Source organism: Cupressus sempervirens, chromosome 8 (genome assembly GCF_028749045.1).
Source record: "Cupressus sempervirens isolate cs-2001-9-10 chromosome 8, ASM2874904v1, whole genome shotgun sequence".
Taxonomy (NCBI): Eukaryota; Viridiplantae; Streptophyta; class Pinopsida; order Cupressales; family Cupressaceae; genus Cupressus; species Cupressus sempervirens.
Window position 1 is genome coordinate 387244763 of NC_143125.1, and position 24205 is coordinate 387268967.

A 24205-nucleotide genomic window follows, 5' to 3' on the forward strand; every position below is an offset into this window, starting at 1 on the left:
AAATACTCTATCAACACTTGCTATAACTATCTATTTCTTAGGAGCACATGTTTGATCTTTTCATTTGCTCTTGATCTATCTATTTTTTCTTGGTGTTAGTACTCTTCTTGGGTTTTGATATCATCCCTTTCGTAGTGTTCAATACTATCACTAATAGGTCGTACATTCAAGACTTGCTATCTCTTTCTACATTTCTAGTGCAGTAACACCCCCCCAAAAAAGGCACAATAAGAGGCTCCATGAGCATCGAAGACATTTAATTATTCATAATGGTCTTTCAAATGTATTTTGAATCTATTTGAGTCAATGTGTAAGGCTAAATAAAGCCATTTGTAATGGATTGTCAAAGTTGTCTAATATGGTTAGATTACATAAATAAACTCATGGAAGGGAAAAATGTCATGTCTAGTCTCTTTTGATATGTTAGTAGGGGTTTTATAAAGTTAAAATGTCATTTATGGCAAAATACAAAAGTTTTCAAATATGTAATAAAGTATTGTCACAAGAATTTGACAATATATAAAGTTAATGTAAAGAGGAAGGTCAAGAGTCAGAGGAGGCATCCACTAGTAAAAGGAAGTGAAAAGACATTAAAATATCATGTATTGGTCATTATTTTTAGAAGGCAATGGCTATAGAAGCCCGACTATATTTGGGAGTTTTATGACAATTTTTTGTGTAAATTTTTAGAAACCTGACTATTTTTTCTATTAGTAAAAATTCATATGAAAAGATACAGAATTGCGAGTTATATTTTTCAAAAATTTGTTTGAGTTAGCTTTCTTTTGGTTTTGGTTTTGTCGAATTTCATTAAGTTTTGCAGAAGTTATGGCTATTTTGGTGATTGCATGTTTCAATCTATTCTAGTTTGTTATTTGGTTAAAAGTTTGCAAAAGTGTGTAATATTGCCCTGATAAGTCATGAAGTTGTGATTATGTGATTTGTGATTTCTTGTATTTCTTGCATCAATTTCATTCTTTGAAATCATATCTCTTTATCTATCACTACCTACTTGGCTTTTGTATTCTTTGACGCAATGTGTTCTTAGAGCGATCACACATTAGTCAAAGACGGGCAAATGTAATCACCTAAAACTGGTCATCTAAACTATTAACCCCCCTTTTCAGCATTTTGGCTGAATTAATTAATCATTTACCCAGACCAAATTGCTATAAATCAATTAATTTGATTAACCTATAGTTTGACTATATTATCCTAAGTCCATATTTGATTAAAAGAACATCTCCCCTTTTAATTAAATAAAAGACCGCATTCTTCAAACCCACTCAATGTGCACATATAAAGTCCTTTTTCTATTTACGAATTAAAAGAAAAGGTATTTGTCTCACATGAAAGGTCAACTCCTTTTCATTGGTTGACTTGCTCTTGCACATGGATCATGTCAAAAGTCAACTCCCACCCTTGATCTTGATCTCTACTATCCATACACCTTTAAAAGAAAGAGCTCTCCCCTTCTCAAAGGATCCACACTCTTGAGTATTGTTAGGTTGCAGGTTTATCGATTGATCTTCTTAGAGCTCATGGAGAACTTCTAGTTCTTGTCTAAATTCTCTCATCATCATGGCATATTAGCTTAGGTTCATCTTGCATAATAGCTTAGTTCATTTTGTAGTAACTTAAATCACATAGTTTAACTAGCTTGGATTTTGTAACACTCTCATTTCCTTAATCTAGTTGGATTGTGCATCACATTGTAGCTTAGCTCATATTTGCATTACATGATTTGAAAGTTCTCTTGGACATTTGCATTCTTGCTCTTGTCTTAAGAACCTCCCATTGTATGGTTTACTAGCAAGGGTTGTGTCTCAAAGGCTCAACTGAGAGCTATTCATATTACTCAAAACTCCCCTTTGCACTCCATGGATAGGGAGCTCTAAGGCGATATTCAAGCATTCTAATTCATGGGATCACTTGAATAGAAGGGTTTAGAGTGGGGCACCTTTACAATGTATAGATAGAACTAGGATTTGTTAATGAAACTATTTCTGAGATTACTGGTGTCATTTATAGACCAGATTCTAGGACACTAGATGTTCCCTTGTATGTTGTAGCACATTTTCGGAATTATAATGGGCCACCATAGAACCATGATGATCCTAAAAAGTTTACCAATAATAGCTATTATTTTGGGCAGTTGAATGTAACTTCCACTCACCATAACATATGCTGTCACTATATACAAATCCCAAGGGATAACATTATAGAAAGCCAAAGTGGATGTTAACATAGTTGAGAAACAAGGCTTGAATTTTACAAATATATCAAGAGTGAAATCAATAAATGGGCTTTGTATTCAACACACTTCACCTTTGATAGATAATCCAAAAAATGTAAAGTAGTCCATATATAACGATAACAAAAAAGAAGAAGAAAGCTCACCTAAATCATATTACCCTTCAAACAAAATACAATTATTATAACTATATAAAACATTAAACATAGAGATATTCTATCAAAATGTTTTATGGAATAAAAAACTTAATTATAACTAAAACACACTTAATTATAACCAAAATCAGAATCACATGGTAATTGTTGAAAAACAACATCAACTTAGTCCTATCCACTTAATCCTTGCACCATTCAAAGGTGCAAGTGCTACTGTTAATTGTTGTAGCACATTGTAGGTAAAAAAGATTCACGGAATGAGTAACTTGGTTCTCTTTGAATCCAGGAGGTAGAAGGCACGAACAAGTTTGATCAGAGTAGCCCATCGACTTGGCTAACAAATCAGACGAGTAGTAAATAGATTAATTTGCCTTTAAACGGAATCATGATAATCTGCGTGGCGATTGTGGGTCTGCAGGTCAGTTTTTTTCCTTGCTGAGACTTAGTACCTTTTCCTTATGTTCTTGGTTGTTAATAAATTTGAATTGTCTGGCGAGTGTAGAACAATCCTGTTTACGTACAAAGTTTTAGTGAGGGGGACGATGCGCTGAAGCTGCATTACATTGTTCATTGTTCTCTCGATGTCATTGACGAAAGAGGTCACATCCTTACACCCGCTATATATTAGGTATTAAAAAATAAATTCAATGAATAAATTATTGTGATCCACAGGTTATGGATAAGTATTTTTTAGCTAATGCAACGATCTAGAAAGTTGAACAAATTTTTTAGTTGTTATTAGCTCAATTGATGACAATTTGTCATGTTCGATTTTTAAAATGCCAATTAGGGTTGGGGTTGGATCACATTTTGTGATAAAAATGTTGATATAAACGAGATACATAGATTTTCCAGAAGCCCTGTTATAATTCAATAAATAAATAAAAACAATGACATTGATTGAAATTGGGTAAGGGGATTTGTATGTTTAACTATTCCGATCACATCTTTTCAGTGAATAATCCGAAGAAAAGTGGGTCAACTTTGAATGAAACATTTCTTGGGCTTCTTTATCCCACTGAGAATTATAAAGTGTAAGTTGACAAACTTTGGCTTCCACAGCTCGTTTTAAATTTTTTTTGTTTTCCATAGTCATCTTCATTAGCACATTAGATGTGACCGCAATTTGTTAATGGAGGTGAATATGGGATTGTATTGGTTCTTTGATGTATGCAGGTACGGTTATTTGACAAACACTAAGGTTAAGTTCATCATCGTGACAACAAACCAGGACTTGAGAGATGCAGATGTTAGGAGTGTAGGTTCCTTCATCCTTTTGCAAACCTTTTTTTTCATGCTTCAAAGTACTTCCATCTTCTTAAGCAAAGATTTTGTGAGGGGTCTAGATGTAAAAATGGCGGTTCTAAGTATTTAAAATACAACTATGGTTATAACCATCTCATAATTTGCCGGGATTGCAAATTCAATCTGTTTGGATTTTGAAATCATGTTTTCATTTACAGCTTAAATGTTTTGAATATTTTTATAAACAACCCCTTTTCAGTTTAACCATGATTTTTTTGCCTTATTTCTGGTCGTTGTTTCCAAACAATGAGCATGAATTTGTCTTCCATAAAGTTATCTGCATCAACTTTAATCTGACATCACAATAATATTTTCTTGATTCATCTCCTCTATGCAAAATGAACATTTAGACAAAAAATTCAAGTACAATCAGTGTGAAAATATATCTTATAGAAACTTCCTATTCTGTTCAGGGAAGCATTTTCTTATTCAACATAACCCATCCTTTGAATTCCTTTCAGAACTTGAGGTCACGTTGGCTAACCGAGTCTGGTTTTGAATAGTAGGATCGTGAAGGTTTGGATTTTGAAGCCATAATGACAGTGTGTGTGCAGTTATTTTTTATTCTAGAGGCAAGTTCATCTGACATCATTGCTTTCTTCTTCTTGCATTTCTTTGTTTGGGGAGTTCAAGCTTGCATGTTGGGTCAGAGTGGTGCTTTTGAATTGTACATGTTTGAATAAGGTCCACTTATTTCTGTCAATTTGCTCCTGTATGTTCCTAAAGGTCAAAAATCTACCAATTAACTTGCCTTATCCTCAGAAGATTCTTTGGGTGTATTATCTGATATTTGATCCATTAAATAAAAAATTCACCAGCCCTTTATTACTTGGTATGATAGGTATTTTTCATGTGGTAACGTTTTAATTTTTTAATTTTTTGAAGTTGAGTATTGGCAGCACTCTCTCAATTTTATGGAAGATGATAGAAAATTTGTTGACTTTTAATCCCTCACAATGTATATGTTTCAAGTTTTGCCTGTGCAATTGGGAAAAGTGGACAGAGATACCATTTTGCTATTTCTTTTCTTTTTCTTTAGGGGAAATCGCCAAAACCTCTGATTGTTTGAAGGGCATATAAGCCTGATTTTTGCCTATGGCAAAGCTCTATTTGGAACACTATATAGAACTCAAGCCGAGATGTTTTGATGGAAACTGCAATCTTGATACCCGGCTTTGGTTAAAGAAACAGACTAGCTATCAATAACAGAATCTTTTGGATGCAATGCTTGGTTATGGCACATTGTTAAGGGCTTTTTAACTTGGCATGCTTCTGTGTAATTTGCTCTGTGCTGCAAGTTGAGTGCATTGGATATTCTTTCTTGGATCATAACTTAAAAGTGTATCTGCCTCAACTTAATCTCACATTCATGTGATGATAATGTTGAATCAGATCTACCATAGCAAATTGTGCTTGAACAGTTCATTACCCTTTTGATTTTAAAAAGTTCTTGGAAACATTCCTTTATGGTTTGATTATTTTTTGTCATACAATGTTTATTTCTATGAGGCTGAATTTTGAGCGGGTGTTTATTTCCTCCTTGTTTACAATTGCACTGTATGCTAGACAGTGGTTGCATATATATTACTGGATGCTTTGTCTTTTGGGTACTTGTTTCAGCTTATTTAATGCATATTGGACTAGATATAAATAAGGTTACAGCTTGGATACATATTTGGATTGTATTTGTATCAAATTATGTCTTGGGCAATATTTGGAGGCATATTGGAAGAAACAAGAAAAGGGAAAGACACACACCCATTATAAATAAAGGAAAAATATCCATTTCACAGTAGCTCTCATCTTTGAGCTCATATTTTGTCACCTGTAGCTTCTTTGTGATGTATATGTTTAGGATCATGAGGAAGATTTCTGGAAGTGATTTGTGGCTGTTGGAACTCAAGGGTTAGAGAAGCATAGAGAATAGGAGTATTTTATCACGCCACATGACAGGTCTGTTTTGATTTCCATTAGGAGTGAATTACTCTGTAAATAACATAACATATTATGATGACCTACTCGTGCTGTCTCCATGCAACAAAGTTTACAACAGAGGAAGTGGTGGACTAAGTACATGAAGTGACTTTGATTTGTATCATGTTGAGTTTGGGATCTTCTACATGTCCTTAACAAGTGTTTCAAAGCTTTTGTTGTGATCACATGCACATAAAGTAGACACACCTGAACTGGGGATAAATATATAGTATGCTTTTGATTTATTACCTACCATGGCCCATAATTTGAAATTTCTAGTAAGTGCAGTTGTTGATGTCAAGAGTCTATATCCATTCCCACAACATTTTACTTTTATAGAAATCAAGACCAAATTCTTCAGGAAAACAAATTAGAATCATGGCTTGATTTGAAACTTTAAGGAAACAAATGGATCATTATTGGTCCAGACTCGAGTGTTAGAAGGAAGATGTTGGGATGACATATACATTCTAAAAGGGTCTCGATTTGATTACAGTTACTTGAGCATGCCAATAACAAAGGGGCACACAAATGAATGAGACAAATAGAGACTTAAGTTACTATCAACAATGCTTAATTATAAATGGTCTTTAGAGGATGTCTAGACGTGGGGATCAATAAATTCAAGTTTACAGCTTAAGAAATTGATCATGGAGTAATCTTTAGGTATCTCATGTAGGATGAACCATAATCTATCTACAGAAGGTTGGAAGAACTATATTTCAGTCGCTTAATTGCAAATAAGGATTATTCCTTGCAACCCCACTGGTTAATATTTATTTATTCAAGTAGGAGCAGTGTTATGTATTTTATGGCAGTTGCATTTCAAAAGAGGAAGAGATGTGACCCAGGAAAGAGGACAGAAACTTATGATGTCTAACATTCCCCTTCATGTTATGTTACTTTAGTCCATCAAATGTGGTCATATAACACATGGACTCCTTGACCAATCAGGTAATGGAACTTTCTGTTTGTCCTTATGTATTGTGATAAAGAAGCACTATCATTTTATCATCAAAATCTGTTTATCAAGTCCTGGAGTTGCAGAATCTGGATTAGCAATCGCAAATTTCTGATTTCTTTTGCCAAAATACTTACATCTATATTAATGACGCCATCATAAACAAATGACATTTCTAAGAGAAACATGTTATTCAACCCTTTGAACTCATCTTCTTCTGAAGGTACTTTGATCCACAATTCGCTTATGAACTTGTTTTTTTGGTCTATTGGGTCTGTTTTATAAATATATTTTATATTTATTTTTGGCTAATTTTGTGGGTTCATTTGAGATCAGTATAGTATGTCTAGTAGAACCCTTTGTATGTGAACCAGAACCTCTTTCTCAGAATTTTTCCTTTGGCCTACACTCTTGTTTACACTTGCACTTAGCATATTAGATTTACTTTAGTGAAAAAATGGTTATCCCACATACAAGCAAAAAAGGAGCTAGTGTATGAAATTGAAATTAGTTACAAAGGAGAGTAGGTGTCAGAGAACATTATTTTAAAAGGACCTTTAAAACACGGGTCTGGTGATTTTGTTTGGCTATGACAGCGTCCATACTGCCCAGAATTCAACCTAAGAACCACACTCTCTCAGGAGATTCATTATTCTGTTATTTAATGGTTATGTATTTTCGGTAATATCAAAGTTCTCCTCCTTCCAGACATAGAGCCAGTAACGGATTAAAAATATTTGATTTTATTTTCCAGTTTAGATTTGAATTTTGATTTTCAGACCTATGGCTTATGTCAAGAAATTTCTAGAAATCAGAGCTTCAATTCTACCCTATTTTCTAGACCTAGGGCCTATGTTTTTTGGAGAGGTCAGAACTTCAATTTTTGTGCTAATTCAGACCTGGGTTTTTAGCCTAGAACCTACAGCTGTGAAGCCAAGCATTATTGGGCTCATAACAACTTACCACGTTTTACTGATGTTTTTGGGGAACAGATTCTGAAGTCCTGGAATCAACTTCACATGAGTGAATGCATCATCCTGAGCATTTACATCATCATTGTTATATCTTTCAACGGACTAATAGAATCTGAAAGAATTTTAACCTTTCCTTTTCTCTTATTAATAGGAAGAAATGCATTCTTATATCATGTGACTCATGACACACAACTCCAGAATCAGAACACTATCATTATATGGAATATTAAAGGTGGTCAAAGATAAGGTCTATATATAATTTATTAGTTTCGACTTTTTGTTCTTCCATACCCGAATTCCTATTGAAGCAATCTCTCACTGGATTTGGTATCATGCATTAACAACAATTCCTGAGGCTTTTGTTGTTGTTAGTGATCCTCTTGGAAACTATATTAGTTCTATTTATAAGTTTACTTGCATTTTGGTCTACAAGACAAGTGCACTGTCCTTAATCCATCTTTTGAAAATGCCACTTCATTTTTATTTGAACATGATAGATCATATTTCCTCCAAAGAATATTTAGAATTTTCATGGTTATGATAAGACGTGAAGGTCTTATGTGCTCTAAGCAATGTGTTCAGCATTGGCCCTATTGGGGAAACAGTCTGTTTATCATTTATCTTTTGACAATTGACGGCACACTGTAACCATTTAAGCTTCATTTGTTTAACACACTCATCAACTCTATGCTCAAGCCTCAAATCACTTACTTTGTCAGCAACTACTTTCTAGGATGGTTTTTTGAAATTAGAATTTCTAATTATCTCTTTGTTCAGAGTTATTAGCAAATTGAAATGCCACTTGAATTATGTGGCAATAAGCAACAGGCAGAATGAGAGGACAACATTCTTGTGTGTTTTGCCCTTATAGTTACTTCTCAATAATGATACGTTGCTCAAAGAAATGATATTTTTTTCTAATTACAAAGCAATTGTCATTTTGATCTTCCATAAAATAAATGCTACATGAGGTTGTATCCCTTAGGCTTTTCCAGCCATCCGTCTCCCCATATTTGAGATGTTTTGGGGTCCTTACAACTAATAAATGTTCCTAGGGAAACACCCAATTGGAAACAAAATGGGGACATCCAAAACTGACCAAAAAGTTGTAGGGGATGGCTAAACATCTCTTGACCATCTCAAGAATGGCTAAGGGATGTTTGGACATCCCCCAACCGTCCAATGGATGGCCAACCATTTTTTATGCCCCATCATGAAATAAATGAGAAGTGAGGAAAACGATGTCGGCCTAAGACCATCTACACCCCTTTACACAATCCTAAACTAAAGCACTATTACTTATAGTTAAAATTATAGTATTCCTTAAGAGTAATGAGAAGAAGGCAAGAGAGCATCAATACTACATTGTTTGAGGTAAGTTACCATCCATTGTTCATCTTCACAAGTCCTTCGATTTTTATAATTTTTTGTTTCCTTTGAATTATCAAACATTTCAGTAGTTTATTTCATCAAAATGTTTGCAATGGTATCTTTTGAAAGAATCTTTTTTGAAAGAATCACCAGCAGTGCCACAAAATCAACAAATCCATAACAACATTGGAGCAAATATTGCTCATCTTTGTGAAATTTCCAATGGAATCAGTTATACACATGCCAATAAGCAACCCCATTGCAATAACAGCTGCATCAACATTATTAAAAAAAATCATAGGAATCACTTCCTCCATCTTCACTTTTTGTAGACATCTTGCAAGACATGGCTTCTTCTGACATAAAATGTTTGCTATCTTTTTTGAAAATATAAACTTTTCATGATTGCTATAAATTTTTCATATATGGACAGCTATATTTGAACAACTTTTTGATTGTACCTGTTTTCTTTTTCCATTTGGATATTCCATCCACATTCCATTTTCATGGATCATGACATAGATTCATTTTTCAATTCCTTGTTCCAACATGTGTTTTCACAGTGATTCTACAATCTGCACAGCGTACAAGGATGTAGATCCAAACACTTGTTCTTTGTACGCCCCTTCTTGTTGCAAAGAGAGCATTGCATGACAAGGAGAGTTTCGCAAGGTTTTACAATCATCTTTTGTGCATATATGGACACATGGTAAGAGGTGAAAAAACTAAGCTTGAGAAGATCAAGGTGTCTAGATTGTACATGGAGGGTGATACAAGAAACAAGGGTTTTCCCATACTATCTATGCAATCTACCATGCCTACTGTGGAAGTTGAGATAAGAGAAGAGAAGGTTCTACTAAAGAAAGGAAAAGGCTACTAGTGTTGTAGGGATGTTGAATGTTTAGTCACGGGTAGAAGCAAATTTGTTAGGTGCTGAAATTCTTTGCCCATGTAATGCCATTTCATGTGTTTTTTTGTATTTCAAAGTAAAAACTCCATTGGTCTCTAACACACCCCTCGGAGAACATGGACTCCCTATCACCCCTCTTGGAACAGAGTATACTAAGAGTTTGTTGATGGAGGACTTGAAACCAATAGCGGGATTGGCTGCTCAATTATTATGAAGGGTTGCCCAATTTTAAACACTAGTCACTCATTGGTATCATAGTTGAATCTCTAGATGAATTTATATTCCTACAGCTATCGATTGTTTAACTCACTCAAGGACGCAAACTTCTAATGTCAAATTTTAAGGGAGGCCACAAAGGAGGTTGGAGCCTTAAATGTTGATTAGGTTGTCACATATGTTTTTACACTAGTTGGCATGATGGTGGAGGTTGCCTACAAGCACATTTTTAAACCCCATGTGCTTATGTTGATCAAAGTATATAAATGCATTGGGAAGTGTATCTTTGTAAGTTATAAGCACCTAATTGGCATGTATAATTTCATGACTGTTTAGCACTTACCTTAGTATGTTCTCATATTAACATGCATAATGAATTCAAATATGGGTCCTCTATTAATTCAACTTTGTTTAAGCTCGAGGTAAGCCCTTATTTCTAAGTGTGCTCCTCCATTATTCCTCCAACCTAATAATTCATGTCATCATCTAGGCCCTATTTTACCATTTGCGGTCTTTGTGTTTTGTGCCAGCCTCAAAATTAGCTGTATCCTGTAATCCGACATCCCTCAATCACCCTTGCCATGGTCCTAATTTGAGCTTTGATTGGGTGAAACATAATGCCAGTCTTTATGTTTCTTGCAACATAATGTCCAAGGCATTATGTTCCCTTAGGATGGGGCTGAAATTAGGATCGGGGCTTGGTCTTAGTGTTTTAGTGGGGATTTAGGATCTGTGGTTGGCTCTCTTGAGTTTATCCTTTGATTTTCTATAAAAGAAAGCCTTACACTTCATTTTGGTAAGGTGATAGCAATTGTAAGGCTGAATCCACAATTTGAAGACATCCCATGAAGTCAAGCTTGCGAATCAAGGCTACATCAAGTAATTATCAAGTATTTTATTACACCAAGCGTATGACATCAAATAAAGCTTGAAGATGACCATGACAATGGCTAGGAGATCATCGACTAATGATAGGTTTGTACTCTACCTCTTAGTTTGGGTATGATATCTTCTTGTTCGCAGATCTATATATTTGAACTTCAGATTTGTGTTTATTACATGCTTTCAATCATACATTGATTGCATTTTCACATAGGGTTTACTCTATCAAATTAAGTTAGACTCTTTACATTATGCATTTACACACACAGCAATTTATATAGAATATTGTAATGTTACTTCAATGGTCATCTTAGTTAGTCTTTATTTTATTTAGTAGTTTTTTATTTTCATCTTTTTAGTTCATGATTGTTTCGAAATAGAAATATCGGCTTTGTAAATCTATATAAGCAGCTTTCATCTCCTTTGTTTAATATAACATCGATTTACCGTAACATGGATGAGAGCGGGTTGATGGTATTTCACAAAATTTGGCGGTGTTTTAAGAAAAAAAGTAGCCACTTCTAATGATTTTTTTCCAGAAATTTTTTCTCAATTTTAAAAAAATAGAAATTGTCAGAGGTATTTCATGAAAGTTTTCTGGTTTGTCTTCGAAGATTTTTGCTGAAAACCGCTAGCTTGGTCGAAGGTTTTGATCATGCAATTTTCTGGTTTGAGCAAAAGTCTCCAATTTTTGAAGGTTGCATATATTTGCATGTGTTGTTTTACCACGCGAAGTCTTGTGTTTTGCTGCATTAAGGTTTCTCTAGATGGGTTTTCATAAAAATTATGGTTGGATTTTAATAATTTTTTTGTCAAAAATTATCAGTTGAGTTTTATTCTTTTCTCCTAAGAAATGAAGTTTTGTATTCTCTGACCTGCGTCTTGGATTTTGTTGTCTTTTTAAACTTTTATCCGATTTTTTCCTAAAATATCATACCATCACAATTTAGACATACTCTAGATTCACAAGCACGATACACTTATCTCTGCTACACTAGCTATCCTTGGAGATGGGAATCAACAAAAGGAGGATTGACCAAGGCAAACTACTATATAGCTACCCACTCACATTTCACAAATTTACAAGTGTGGAAGACTTCGGAAACAATTATCGAAGAAAAGCCATACTCTTTGCTCTATGATAGTCATTGTGCTGTCTGTTCCGACTCTAGGAATAGGGTACAAAATGCATTAGGCATTTTGTTCTGCCCAAATTAGGCTCAGATTTAGCTTGCTGTCAGGTTTTGGCTCAAAGATTCCAAACTTGTAGTTACAAGTGTTTTCAGGATCCCAAGTGCCAGAAATTCAGATCTGCATCTGCATTCTTCCTATTGTGATTTCAAGTGCATACAAGTCTGCTAAATTCCACCATTTTTCAGTATCAGCAAGAATATTTCTTGCATCATTTGGTCATTTGCATAATTGATCTATCTTCTTCCGATTCTAAGCAACAAAGGAATAGACATCCCAAGAGCGCAGATATTGTATTGGCATCCTTTCAATCAAGTGGTGTCAATCGTATATGTCTTGAGGTGGCGTTGTATTCCAATGTGCATTAAGATTAGGGGTTTGGACTCCCATGCTTTGATATTCTTTTCCCATTGCATAGGAAGATTAGTTGGGTGAATGGTGGCATAAGCTAGAGACATACAAACGTTCAATTGAAACCATCTCATTTCACTTGTTCTATTTAATTTTTTTTTTTGAAGAAAGAATACCTCAAACCTATGGAGACTCTACAATTAGTGATGGTTAATGTTGACTGCGGTAGGTGGGTAAAGGCCATCACAATTGAAGGGAAGATTGTGAAGTAGGAGATCCTTGACGATGATTGGTGGTTCACTTTAAATTGAATTAATAAAATAGATTTAATTTTCTTTTCTTTTTAATGTATAATTCATATTTGGTAGTTTATATTTTCTAATTTTAAATCTGAATTGAGTCTTATTCTTTTTCAAGTATTTTTTTTGTAGATATCTTTGCTCTTTCATCTCACTCATTGTGCAAGTAATTAAGTATGCTGATATGAACTCTATTAGCGTTGGCAAAATTCACAAGACATTTGACATCATGCATGGCCAGATAAAGCAAGCACTTTATGAGACTATGAGGAGCATATCACTTCTACTGTGATGCAGCAATGGGATGCAATAAATCTGAAATGATAGGTACCGAGGATTTAGAAAGTGCATCCTTTTCAACATGAAGTAAAAGAAGGGTTTACAAAAGCCCTTTGGAAATGTAGAACATTGAGGGAGCATCCAAACTTCAAGCTTGGTGGATTGCTTTTGTTAATCTTCATGGCACAACATTCAACAAACTAGAGGTTATTGATTCTATTGGATGATGGAGGTGCCACAACAAGGATGGCATCAAGTTGTGGATGCACACTGTAAACAGGTTCTTAGCACCCTAGTTTTAAACTTTGAACATCGGCCTGGCGGGAAAATATTCTAAAATTGTTAAGTTTCTTATTGGTTTTTGTTACTAATGATGCCTTTGTAAAGTTTGATCTATGAAGAACCAATGTTTTAGGATCATGTTGAACTTGAACTTGAACCTCAAAGTTCAAGGTTCAAATTTCAAAGTTCAAGATGTAGGTTCATTGGGTCGGGAGTTCAAGTTCGAAGGTTCAAAATCTGGATTCATTAGATGCCCACCATTAAAAGTTCAAGGTTCGAAATTCAAACTTCACATCTACCAATCCAAAGATGGATTCAAAAGTTCCATAGTTTAGAAAGATGAAGCAAGTTCAGGTTCAGAATTTGGATTCATCAGGGGAACCTACCACTAAGATTTCATGGTTCATAGTTCAAATTTATTTAAAAATGACAAGTTCACCAATTTGGGGCTTAGACTTGCATATTTTAAGATAGGAGTCTAGATCATGAGTCATTCAAGTTTCAATTCACATGAAGCTTCTTATTGGCATTGCTTCAATTCAATCCACATTATCGAGCACTTCAACTTTATAGTGAGAAGTGAGCCCAAATACAAATCGGATTGCAAATCCGATTGGGGATCATTCATCTAATGGCTTGGAATATATATCTCCTTTCTATTGTCTTTGTAACCAATAGACACATTTGAAAGGCAAAAAGACTATGGTGTTTCCAGTTCCTGAAGAAGATGGAAATCTTTAAATGGATGAACACTTAATAATGGTTCATAGATTTGAGTGAAAAATAAGTAGCAACAAAGACTGCTCTGTGGTACTAGCCAAGCATGCACGATGATCTTGTTGCCTAGTTGAAAAGTGAAGATAAATCGAAATGTGGAAGCTCAGACAAGGCATGCCAAGTGTTCGACTTAAGTCCAAGCATTGTATACGCAAGAATTGCATGTGGACTCGTGTGCAAAGTATGGATCGAAAGGTGTCTTGGTATGGCCTTGATCCCAACATCAATAGCCGCGCATCATTGGGAAAAGTTTGTTGACAGGTGGAAAATAAGGAGTAGGGTCACAATTTTGAGATGGAAGCTATCTCGATAGATGGCTATTTCCACAAATAGAGCAACATTCTCTTGGCATGGAGGATGAAACACCAACTGCTCATATTTTCATCATCGGGTTGTTTGTTGACTGGGCAGGGTTGATCATAAACTCTTTGATAGAATGCCCGTGGATCATTTGTACAAGTGGATTGCATGTTTTGGAGCTCAGTCTTGAGTTGCATGTAGATTTTGCATAGTGGAACAAAGATCCCCACAATCAGATAGAGGATGACAATAACAACAAAGTGATTGACGAATTGCCCATGAAACTGGCATTAGGTCTAAGGATTGATTAGTGAATTTTGTATCGTCTAAATCTCCATGATCAAAAGAGGAGTGAATGTAAAGCAATGTATATAAAAGCAATTGCACCCAATCTGATTTCCATATACCCTAGTCTTCATTCCCCGTCAATTTCGATTTTAAATGTGATCTAAGCAAGTATGTGCTTAAAATGTTCAATATTGACATTCCCAAAAGCGGCTCCAATGAAAGACACAAATTAGGAGCTTAAACATTTTGGTCATGTACTTTGAAGCATCTACCAACCATTAAAGCAGGATTATATAGGGACAAGTGTACATAGGAAATCCACTGTCTTGGGAGTAAATTGGTTTGATACCTTCATAGCCATAAAGATGGATATGGAAGTCGGCTTAGATAATGGGTGAATATGAAAGAGCCATTCACTCTCTTTCTTATTGGTCACATGGTATGAAGATAAATGTGGAATGTTCGTGCAAAACATCCCCTAGAAATTTTCGAAGACAATATCTTAATGAATGTTGTGTTGTGTATACAATAGCAACAAGGTCAGTTGTGTGGATCAACCCCCTAAAGTTACACAAAGAGTATTTATCATGACACCTATCCAAAAGAGAGTGTGTATATCTCTAAAAAGAATAATGAGCAAATCTATGGATAGAATTTGAATGTTGGTAAAACATTAAAAGAAAGGTGATAAAGAATCAGTTATATAACCAAAATGCTATGAGATTGGCTGAGTTAAATAAGCTAAAGAATAGAGAAAGTGGGGTTCTTTTACTCTCGACAGTCCTAAGGTTGCAAAAAGGGGTGAGAACATATTTTCATAATGCTGATTGTAATAGAGAATGGGGATTAGTTTGTTATTTTGTATTTCAATTGTAGTTGTAGGGACAGGTTAATCGTAGGGTTTCCTATTATGTTTTCATGATAGAGATATATAATGTTTATCAGATCTTGTGGTCTGAAGATGTAATTTTTGGATTGTTGTTGATCGTATGGTCACTTCTTTAATGTTTTGAATCCAGCCTTGTGGCTATTTATAGTTTTAGAGTAAATAATGTTTTTTTCCATTTCTTTGTGATGTAAAGAGGATTGAATGATTGGTCATATGGCTATATTCTATTCTTTTTCTCTTTATTCTATTCGTAAACCTTGTACACACATTCATTTCATGCTTATGGATGGATGTTAAAGTCTGTGTCTTTAGGCCAAAGACATATCCAATTATCTGATTCATTGAACATCTTTTATGGAGGGAGCTGTACCTCTCAATTCAGAGGGGAGTTATCAACCAATGATAACTCATCCAAGTGTAAGTGGAATTTGTGTCTTCATTTGTGCAAATTGAGTCATTATTTACATTTCTTCTCGAAGGACAAATTTGTTCACTAACACACATGACTCGCACCCTTTCATACGTTGGTAGTTCCTTTATTATAGAGAGAAATTGGTCAACATACAACTTTATTCAATCTATCAAGAGGAGCAAACTTACCTCTTGACAATTGGAGAGAATTGGTAGCCTCACCTAGTGTTTTGAGACTTCAAGATTGATAGACTTGCTGCATATGGAGATGTTGACCCTTATTAGTAGCTATAAAATTCCATTGTTATACCATCTTTGCTAGTTGCTTGTAAATTAATCTTTGAATATGTTAAGAAGTAATGTCAACATACAACTGATTGAGGGGGGCGTAGGGGAGTGAATCATTTATGAGCAAATATGATTATATCCAACACTTATACAATTGATTACCGACAGTAAGAACAATGATGCACAACAATAAGAAACCATACACCATAACACAATGATTTGTTGACTAGGGAAACCCTCGATCAGAGGAAAAAACCTCCGCAGGAATGGTACTCACAAGATAGTTCTTTGTGAAAGGATGTGACCTTGTTGGGAGTCAAATGCAATTCATTTAGTAGAACAGTCCATGTTAGGAGACCTTGAATCCTTGCTAGAAGGTTCTAACCTTGTTAAAGGTTAATAAGAACAAGTAGACCCACTATCCAAATGCTTCAACAAGAGTGAAAGATAATTCTTCCAAGATAACATATCCAATGAGCATGAACTAATTTATCTGCAACTTACCTGTCAAAATAGTTCCTTTGAAGTCCACAAATCATATAAAAAACCTCTCTTACTCTTCTCTAATAAAAGCTTGCATCATATGTATCCAACCATATCATCCATAGTGTGCATACATACTATAAAATACCAAACAAGGAAAACATTTTTCCTTTATACCATTTATAAAAAATTAATGAGGTCAGCTGTTAGAGCTTGCCCAATGTACAATCAATTACATTGGACTGTTCTAAGGCATACACGCCTTCATAAGTATCTATACAATCATTAAATAACAATTCCCACACGCTACAACAATAATACAACATTTGGCAATGATATTACATGCTTAAATAACACAATCGACTGCCATTAAATACATCACACGTTACACACTAGTGACCTTCCCAAACTGATCCAAATGCCTCTCACTTCCAAACATACATACACGAGCAAGTCTTCTACCATCTTCCATGCTTGCTAACATTAATTCCTGTTTCCCACTAAAATATAGCAAAAATATCTTTAACTGTCCGTATCATGCTTTCCTGTGCACTGGTCTACTACCAGTCTTCACACAACAATTTGTAACTCAAGCAAAACATCACATAAACTACAACTAACATGGAGATGGTGCTACACTCATTCTGTTACACAAATGTAAGCTCACATAACCAAATGTGTCAACCATTGTCCTCGCCGAACTGTAAGTAACTTGCGATATACAAAACTTGAGTCTATCATAAAACTAAAGAACACATGTTGACATAAATGACAAAATCTACCATTAATACTACATCTCTGCAATACTCCCAAGTGCCAACATATTCTTTATTGCTAACAGTCTCCCTCTTTGGCATTGATGACAACATATGGTGAAAAACCATCAACCCAAAAGTAAACAACAAAATATAATTTTTTGAATATCCTCAACATATATAGCCTTCAAACTTCTTATGCAAATGCCACAGAGTCTCTCCCTTGATTACCTTCCTTGATGAAAGGTTTTTCACTGATTTTCTCCACCTTTGATGTCAATGGCAAATGAGCCAATATGCCAAATATCAAAACTCTCTAGCAATCTCTCCCTTTAATGACGTTTTCTCCCCCTTTGATGATAATCTCATCAAAGTGCCTACATTGGATCAAACCAATCTGCAACTAAAAATAATGTCAAGTGACAACAATCATTGTTAGACAAAAATCTTTACATAAGAGCTCTAGGACTAGCTCTGCACAATGCAACCACCCCCCCTAAGGAGCAATACTCTAGATGAACAAATGTGCTCTGGATTTACTGGATTAATGCCTTCTTTCATCAATTAATCTTCACATGGAGGGGGCATCACCCCAAGCATACCTTTGAGATACTCAAAAGGTGTCCTTAGCCAAAGGCTTAGTAAATATATCTGCTACTTGCTCTTTTGTGCTCACATATTCCAATCTGATTTCCTTCTTAGTGGTTTTTCTCTTAAGAAATGATATTAAATAGCAATATGTTTAGTTTCTGAATGTAATACTGGATTCTTTGACATGTTAATTGTACTCGTATTATTACAATGCATGATGATAGGTTCAGAGAAAGTTATACCAATGTCTTTTAACATTTGTTTCATCCACATTAAATGATTACAATATTTTGCTGCTGCCATATATTCTGCTTTTGCAATAGATTGTGATATATAATCTTGCTTCTCACTTAACCATGAAACCAATCTTCCTCCAAGGAAAAATGCACCTCCACCAGTACTTTTCCTGTCCAATCTGCATCTCTATAAGCATATAATGTGAAATCATTTGATCTATCATACCATAAACCTTTTCCCAAAGTTCCCTTCAAACATCTGAAAATTCTTTTTACTACTGCTAGGTGTGATTATTTAGGTTCTGACTGATATCTTGCCACAATACCAGCTACACTTGCTATGCCAGATCTAGTATGACTTTAATATTGTAGACCTCCAATCATGTATCTATATCTTGTCTGAATAGTGCTAGGGGAATCATCATTAGTAGTCAACTTACAATCTGTAGCCATAAGCGTTCCAACTGGTTGAAATGTCCCATACCAAAATTTCATTAGCAACTCTTTAAGATACTTAGTTTGAGATATAAAGATACCATCTTCAGTTTGAGTTATTTGCAATGATAAAAAGTACTTCATTTCACCTGTGACTGCCAGTAAAATATATCGCACATTACACACTAGCAACCTTCCCAAACTAATCCAAATGCTTCTCACTTGTGAACATGCACACACAAACAAGTCTTCTACCATCTTCAATGCTTGCCAACATTAATTCTTGTTCAACACTAGGATCTAGCAAAAATATCTTTAACTGCCCCTATCATGATTTCCTATGCACTGGTCTGCTACCAGTCTTCACACAACAATATGAAAATCAACAAGAACATCAGATAAAGTACAACGAACATAGACATGATGTCTACACTCATTCTGTTGCACAAATGTAAGCTCACATAATCAAATATGTCAACCATTGTCCTCGCTGAACTGATAAGTAGCCTGTGATGCATAGAATCTGAGTCTGTTATAGGTTTTATTTTAGTTATTTGTTTTAGAATTAGCTTCCTCTTAAATTATTTTTGTTTCCTCTATTTTGTATATAGAAATAGGGGCTTTAAAGTTGTATTTTTATAGAATTTATATTATTCTATTTTAAAAAAACATAGTTTTAGAACTTGACAAAATGTTGGGAAAAATCTGTCTACTTCATCAAACATTTTCTATAAATTATAAGATAGTTTTGATACATCTCAGAGAACCCCTCAGAAATGTACAACCGGAAGGTACATCAGTATCATCAGTATACTTAACACATCAAGAAAGGTTCCATATATCAGCCTACCACATGGACAGTCTGCAGCTTAATATTTTGAGAGTGTACATTGCATGAGCCATATACAAAATCTTAGTATGTATTGTAAAATCCAAACTCAAAAAACTGATCGCTGCTCATAATCTCCGTATGTTTTGTCCAGGCTGTCTATCCCATGGATCTTTCCATCCAAATTTGCCTTATTTCTCTTTGACATGCTGTCCTAATGAAATCTGAAACTGTCGTTCCCAGGGGCATCACATTAAGAGTCACAGGGGCTACTGCTACAGTCTTCTTTTTGGCTTCCTCTCTTGCTTCCTGCTTCCTCTCCTTCTCCAGCTCTGCCAGAAAATCAACAAGTCCTATCTCAAATGGTGTCCTGTATTCTGTCATTTTTTCCATGTATACCCATTTGCTATCTCCTAGGTGAAGACTCTGGCAGTGCCATCTTTAAGAAGATTCTCAAACTTATCTTTTGCCATTCACATAGTGACTGTAACCTGCCAGTAAGCATCATAGGCAATTAGTCTCCTAAGAGACTCAGTAAGAAATCTGTTTCTGCCACTAAGAACATCATTATTTCAAAATTTCCAGATAAGCCAAAGAATTTCACTTGAAATAATAGACCAAAACGTGTTAGCATCTTTATTGAGCAGTGAGACATAGCCATTAAGGATTTCCTAGACACTAGCATTCCCATTAAACAGTAATGCCAAGCATGTTGCAAATTTCTTTAGCAAATAAGCAGACAAAAAGAAATGCATAATAGTTTCCAGCTGTCTGCAAACTGCACAAATGCTGGTATCCCCCAATGGATTAAGAGTTGTGAGTTTAACTGCTTAGTTACCAGGGTTCGCCACTTTGCCTCTGGACCACGTATTGGTTCAAACCTGTATATAGTTCGGGTGTCATTTGCCAGAAATTCGACCAGGGTTCCATTTTTGGGACCATGGATTGAAGCCGGGGAATTTTTCCTCCAGCTAAAAACGGACCCAGGCAAATTTGCCTTAAACAGGTCGAATTTCATGTGAACCCCGTTGAATTTTGCCCTGCAGATGGCGGTGGTTTTTTTGAATGAACTGTATAATTTTTTGAGTTTCACAACCCTAAAAGTGAATGTAAATGGCTTCTGTTGGCTTCTAACATTCATTTGTGATGTACAAATAGGTTATTTTGTCTCGAGCAAGAGCAAATAGGTGATTGAACAAGAGTCTGTTTGTGCAAGGAGTTGGAAGATCGGTTTGTGAGAAATCTACAAGTGCTTGTGCCTCAACTAATGCTAAAGAACTAGGAGGAGGAGGAGAAGAAGATGAAGATGATGAACATTAATTAATACATTTTTAATGCATTAGTTGAAACTTGACTTGGAACAATGTGTAACATATGGATTTTCATAACAAATTTATATCTCATATATATCTAAATTTTACAAGTAATTGATTCCATTTCACATGATGTTGATTTCTACCAACTGATTATAACTGAAAGAAACTCTAACTGTATTTCATATTTAGAGAAACAAAAAGAGATATTTATGCATTGCTAACAATTTATCTACTTCTAACATTTTCAACTGAAAATAAAGTAACGGCTAATTATATCAACTGAAATGCTTATTCAACATAAAAACAAATGTTTTAAAGTATCTACCTATTCATCTAAGGGTTAAAAGTAATTTAACATACAATATTAACAAAAGAATCCCTTTATCTCGTTGTCCAAGCCTCGACATTGGTGAGAAGAGAAGCATTGACATAGGCTTAACCTCCCAACCGCGGACTATTACTTATCCCCACTCATCCTAAATTAATAGAACGACCCTCCCTACCTCGGGATCGGGCTTTGGATGTTCATAAGCCCAGCCATCTGAGTAATTAGGTGGGTTGAGTGTCCCAACAGTTATTCTCCAAAATAACTGAAGCGCTTGGACAAGCAACAAAGTTCACATGTTTGGCACATCTGCCTAATTTCTACCCTGGCCAAGGATTTTAAGTTGGGTCTACAAACCCGATCTCCACCACTCGACTTGACAACATATTTCATAGCTGGAACATGCATGAGCTATTATAGTTTTTGCTTATTATTAATTTATTTTGATTCCATTCTTGTTTGTGCAGACTCTCTACACCTCCTCACTTTCTTAGGCTGCCATGCTAGTGATTCCTAGGTGCTCACAAGTCATATCCACTATATTTTCTTTACACATCTTCACCTATAATGGTATTCACCTCGGTGTTGAATATAATTTCCATCTTAGTATGGTATAAATGAATGTAGCAAATTCTGATCAGAATTGTTTATTCATGTTTATCATTGCATATCCATCCCTTATGCACATGGTTGATACTCTATTATGAATAAAGATCATCAGTGAAATAATAGACAGATTAAATGGACTAGAAATCTATTCATATCCATCTCGATTTCAGTCTATAAATAAGTGGCATCAGTATTTTGAATATTATACAAAACCAAATACACGACTGGTATGAAAATAAGAAAGGAATACAATCATGGTTCGATGGTTTCTGTACTTGATTCTTATGATAAACAAGACTCACAACAGGCATAGCAATATGAAAGGAATTAAAACATGTTTCGATGGTTTCAGTACTTAGTTCTTATGGTAATCAAGACTCACACAGGCTTAGTAATGTGGAAGGATTTAAAACAAAGTTCAATAGTATCTTAGGTGACACTCTGTCTCCTCTTGAATCCTTGTGGCAGGAAGAATGACTCCGTTCCTTGCTTAGAGCCTGCGGATATGGAGACGTTGAGGCAGTATGGGATAGCGGAAGAGTAGAGAATGAAGTCGGAAACTATACTCAGTTTCTCCTAAAACATAGAGGGCCAAGAGCCACCGATAACAGAGAAGGAAAAGATAGATGTCTGATATGATCATGAGACTCTAATATAAAAAGAATAACTTGACTCTTCGGCTACCAACAGTTACAAGAAGAATTTTCGAATGCAAAACAAGTTGAATTTTTAAAAGAAGGAAAAATAGAGGGAAAGAATAAGAAGTTGAAAAGTTTGATTTTATTATTCTATTATTATTGTTCATTCTTATATACGTTCATGTGTATGTATTGATAAAGTGGCGTCATTAGATTATAGCTTATAATTTATTGGTGTCACCTTATTTTTATATACATATGTTTGTATTTGAGTGTGAACAATAATTGATTAAATAATGAATTCATTAATAATTCTTCAAAGGTATGAATTATAGTTTTAATGTATATTATTTATTATATTGTTCCTTTAATAGCTCATGTGGTTCCATAATGCAACATGATGTCAAATGCTAGTATCCTTGCCAGGGTAGCCTTAGGTCAAACCTGTCGATTCAGATGATTGGACTATTCGACCATCCCTTTTCAATGATCCCATTTAGCAATGTTTCACCTCTCTTCAGTCTTCTTCCTGCAATCATTCAAACAAACGTTCCTGCCAAGACATTAATTCAAGATATATTAATTGTTAATTCAAAACCATTGTTGATCATCTAGTGACCATTAGAGATTTCATCAACGTCTAAATAACTAACTCATTTCTAATGATCATGAAAATATCTCATTATCAATTGATACAACATATATAATTCAACCAACTCATTTTACATGATTAAGAAGAAATAAATTGATACAATGACTATAATTAACTAACTCACTTCACATGATCAGGAATAAATAAATTGATACAACACCTATAATTAACTCACTTCACATGATCAGGAAGAAATAAATTGATGCAACGTCTATAATTAACTAACTCACTTCACATGATAATAATTCGATAAACCAGTAGCTATGATCAATTTAAAATTTAGGGCAAAAATTTGGGATGTAACATACCCACCCCCTTGGATTTTTCATCGTCCTTGATGAAAATAATAGCAAATTTAGGTAATACTCAGTCAGTTGTATGGAAAGAAGAGAGATATTCAGTTTTTAATCTTAGAGAAAAGATAGGGATATCTTTGAAAAATATCATGATAATCCTCTCAGGTGGCATTATCTTGAGCACACTAGTCCCACTGGACCTTGCACTGCGTTACTTCCTGATTTTGTAAGCATAGCTTATGTACCTTGAGTATTTTGAGCGGTCTTACCTCTACCACTCCTAGTTCTCTCACCTGCAGTAATTTCCAATCAATCATATGTTCATGGTGGGTAATATACTTTTTAAGATATGACACATGGAAGACGTCATGCATCTTGGCAAGGGCTGCTGGTAAAGCAATCCTATAAGTCACTGGGTTTACAACTTCCAGAACTTCGAAGGGTCCTACATATCTTAGGGCTAACTTAGCATTCTTGCCAAACTCGACAGTACTTTTCTGAGGTTTAACCCTTAGTAACACCTTGTCCCCTACTGAGAATTATCTGTGTTCTTTTGGCATCAACATAACTCTTTTGTCTGTCGTTTGCTTCCTTTAACCTTTGACAAATCTGGTGCACCTGTTCCTCCATCTCCTAAAGCATTTTAGGCTCGATTGATTCTATCTTCTAGTCGATTCCAACTC

The 24205-nt window shown here is 34.9% G+C and overlaps 1 protein-coding gene across 1 annotated transcript in view; it reads left to right on the forward strand.

Moving 5' to 3' along the window:
* Window positions 1-2555: 2555 nt before the first annotated feature.
* LOC149542917 (SNARE-like superfamily protein) overlaps window positions 2556-24205 on the forward strand; it is a 53612-nt gene continuing 31962 nt past the window's right edge. Inside the window, exons 1-4 of the mRNA XM_089797829.1 lie at window positions 2556-2827; window positions 2912-3008; window positions 3365-3443; window positions 3586-3667. Of these exons, the coding sequence (XP_089653955.1) occupies window positions 2795-2827; window positions 2912-3008; window positions 3365-3443; window positions 3586-3667 (291 nt within the window). The 5' untranslated portion in view covers window positions 2556-2794. The remainder of the gene's footprint in view (window positions 2828-2911; window positions 3009-3364; window positions 3444-3585; window positions 3668-24205) is intronic.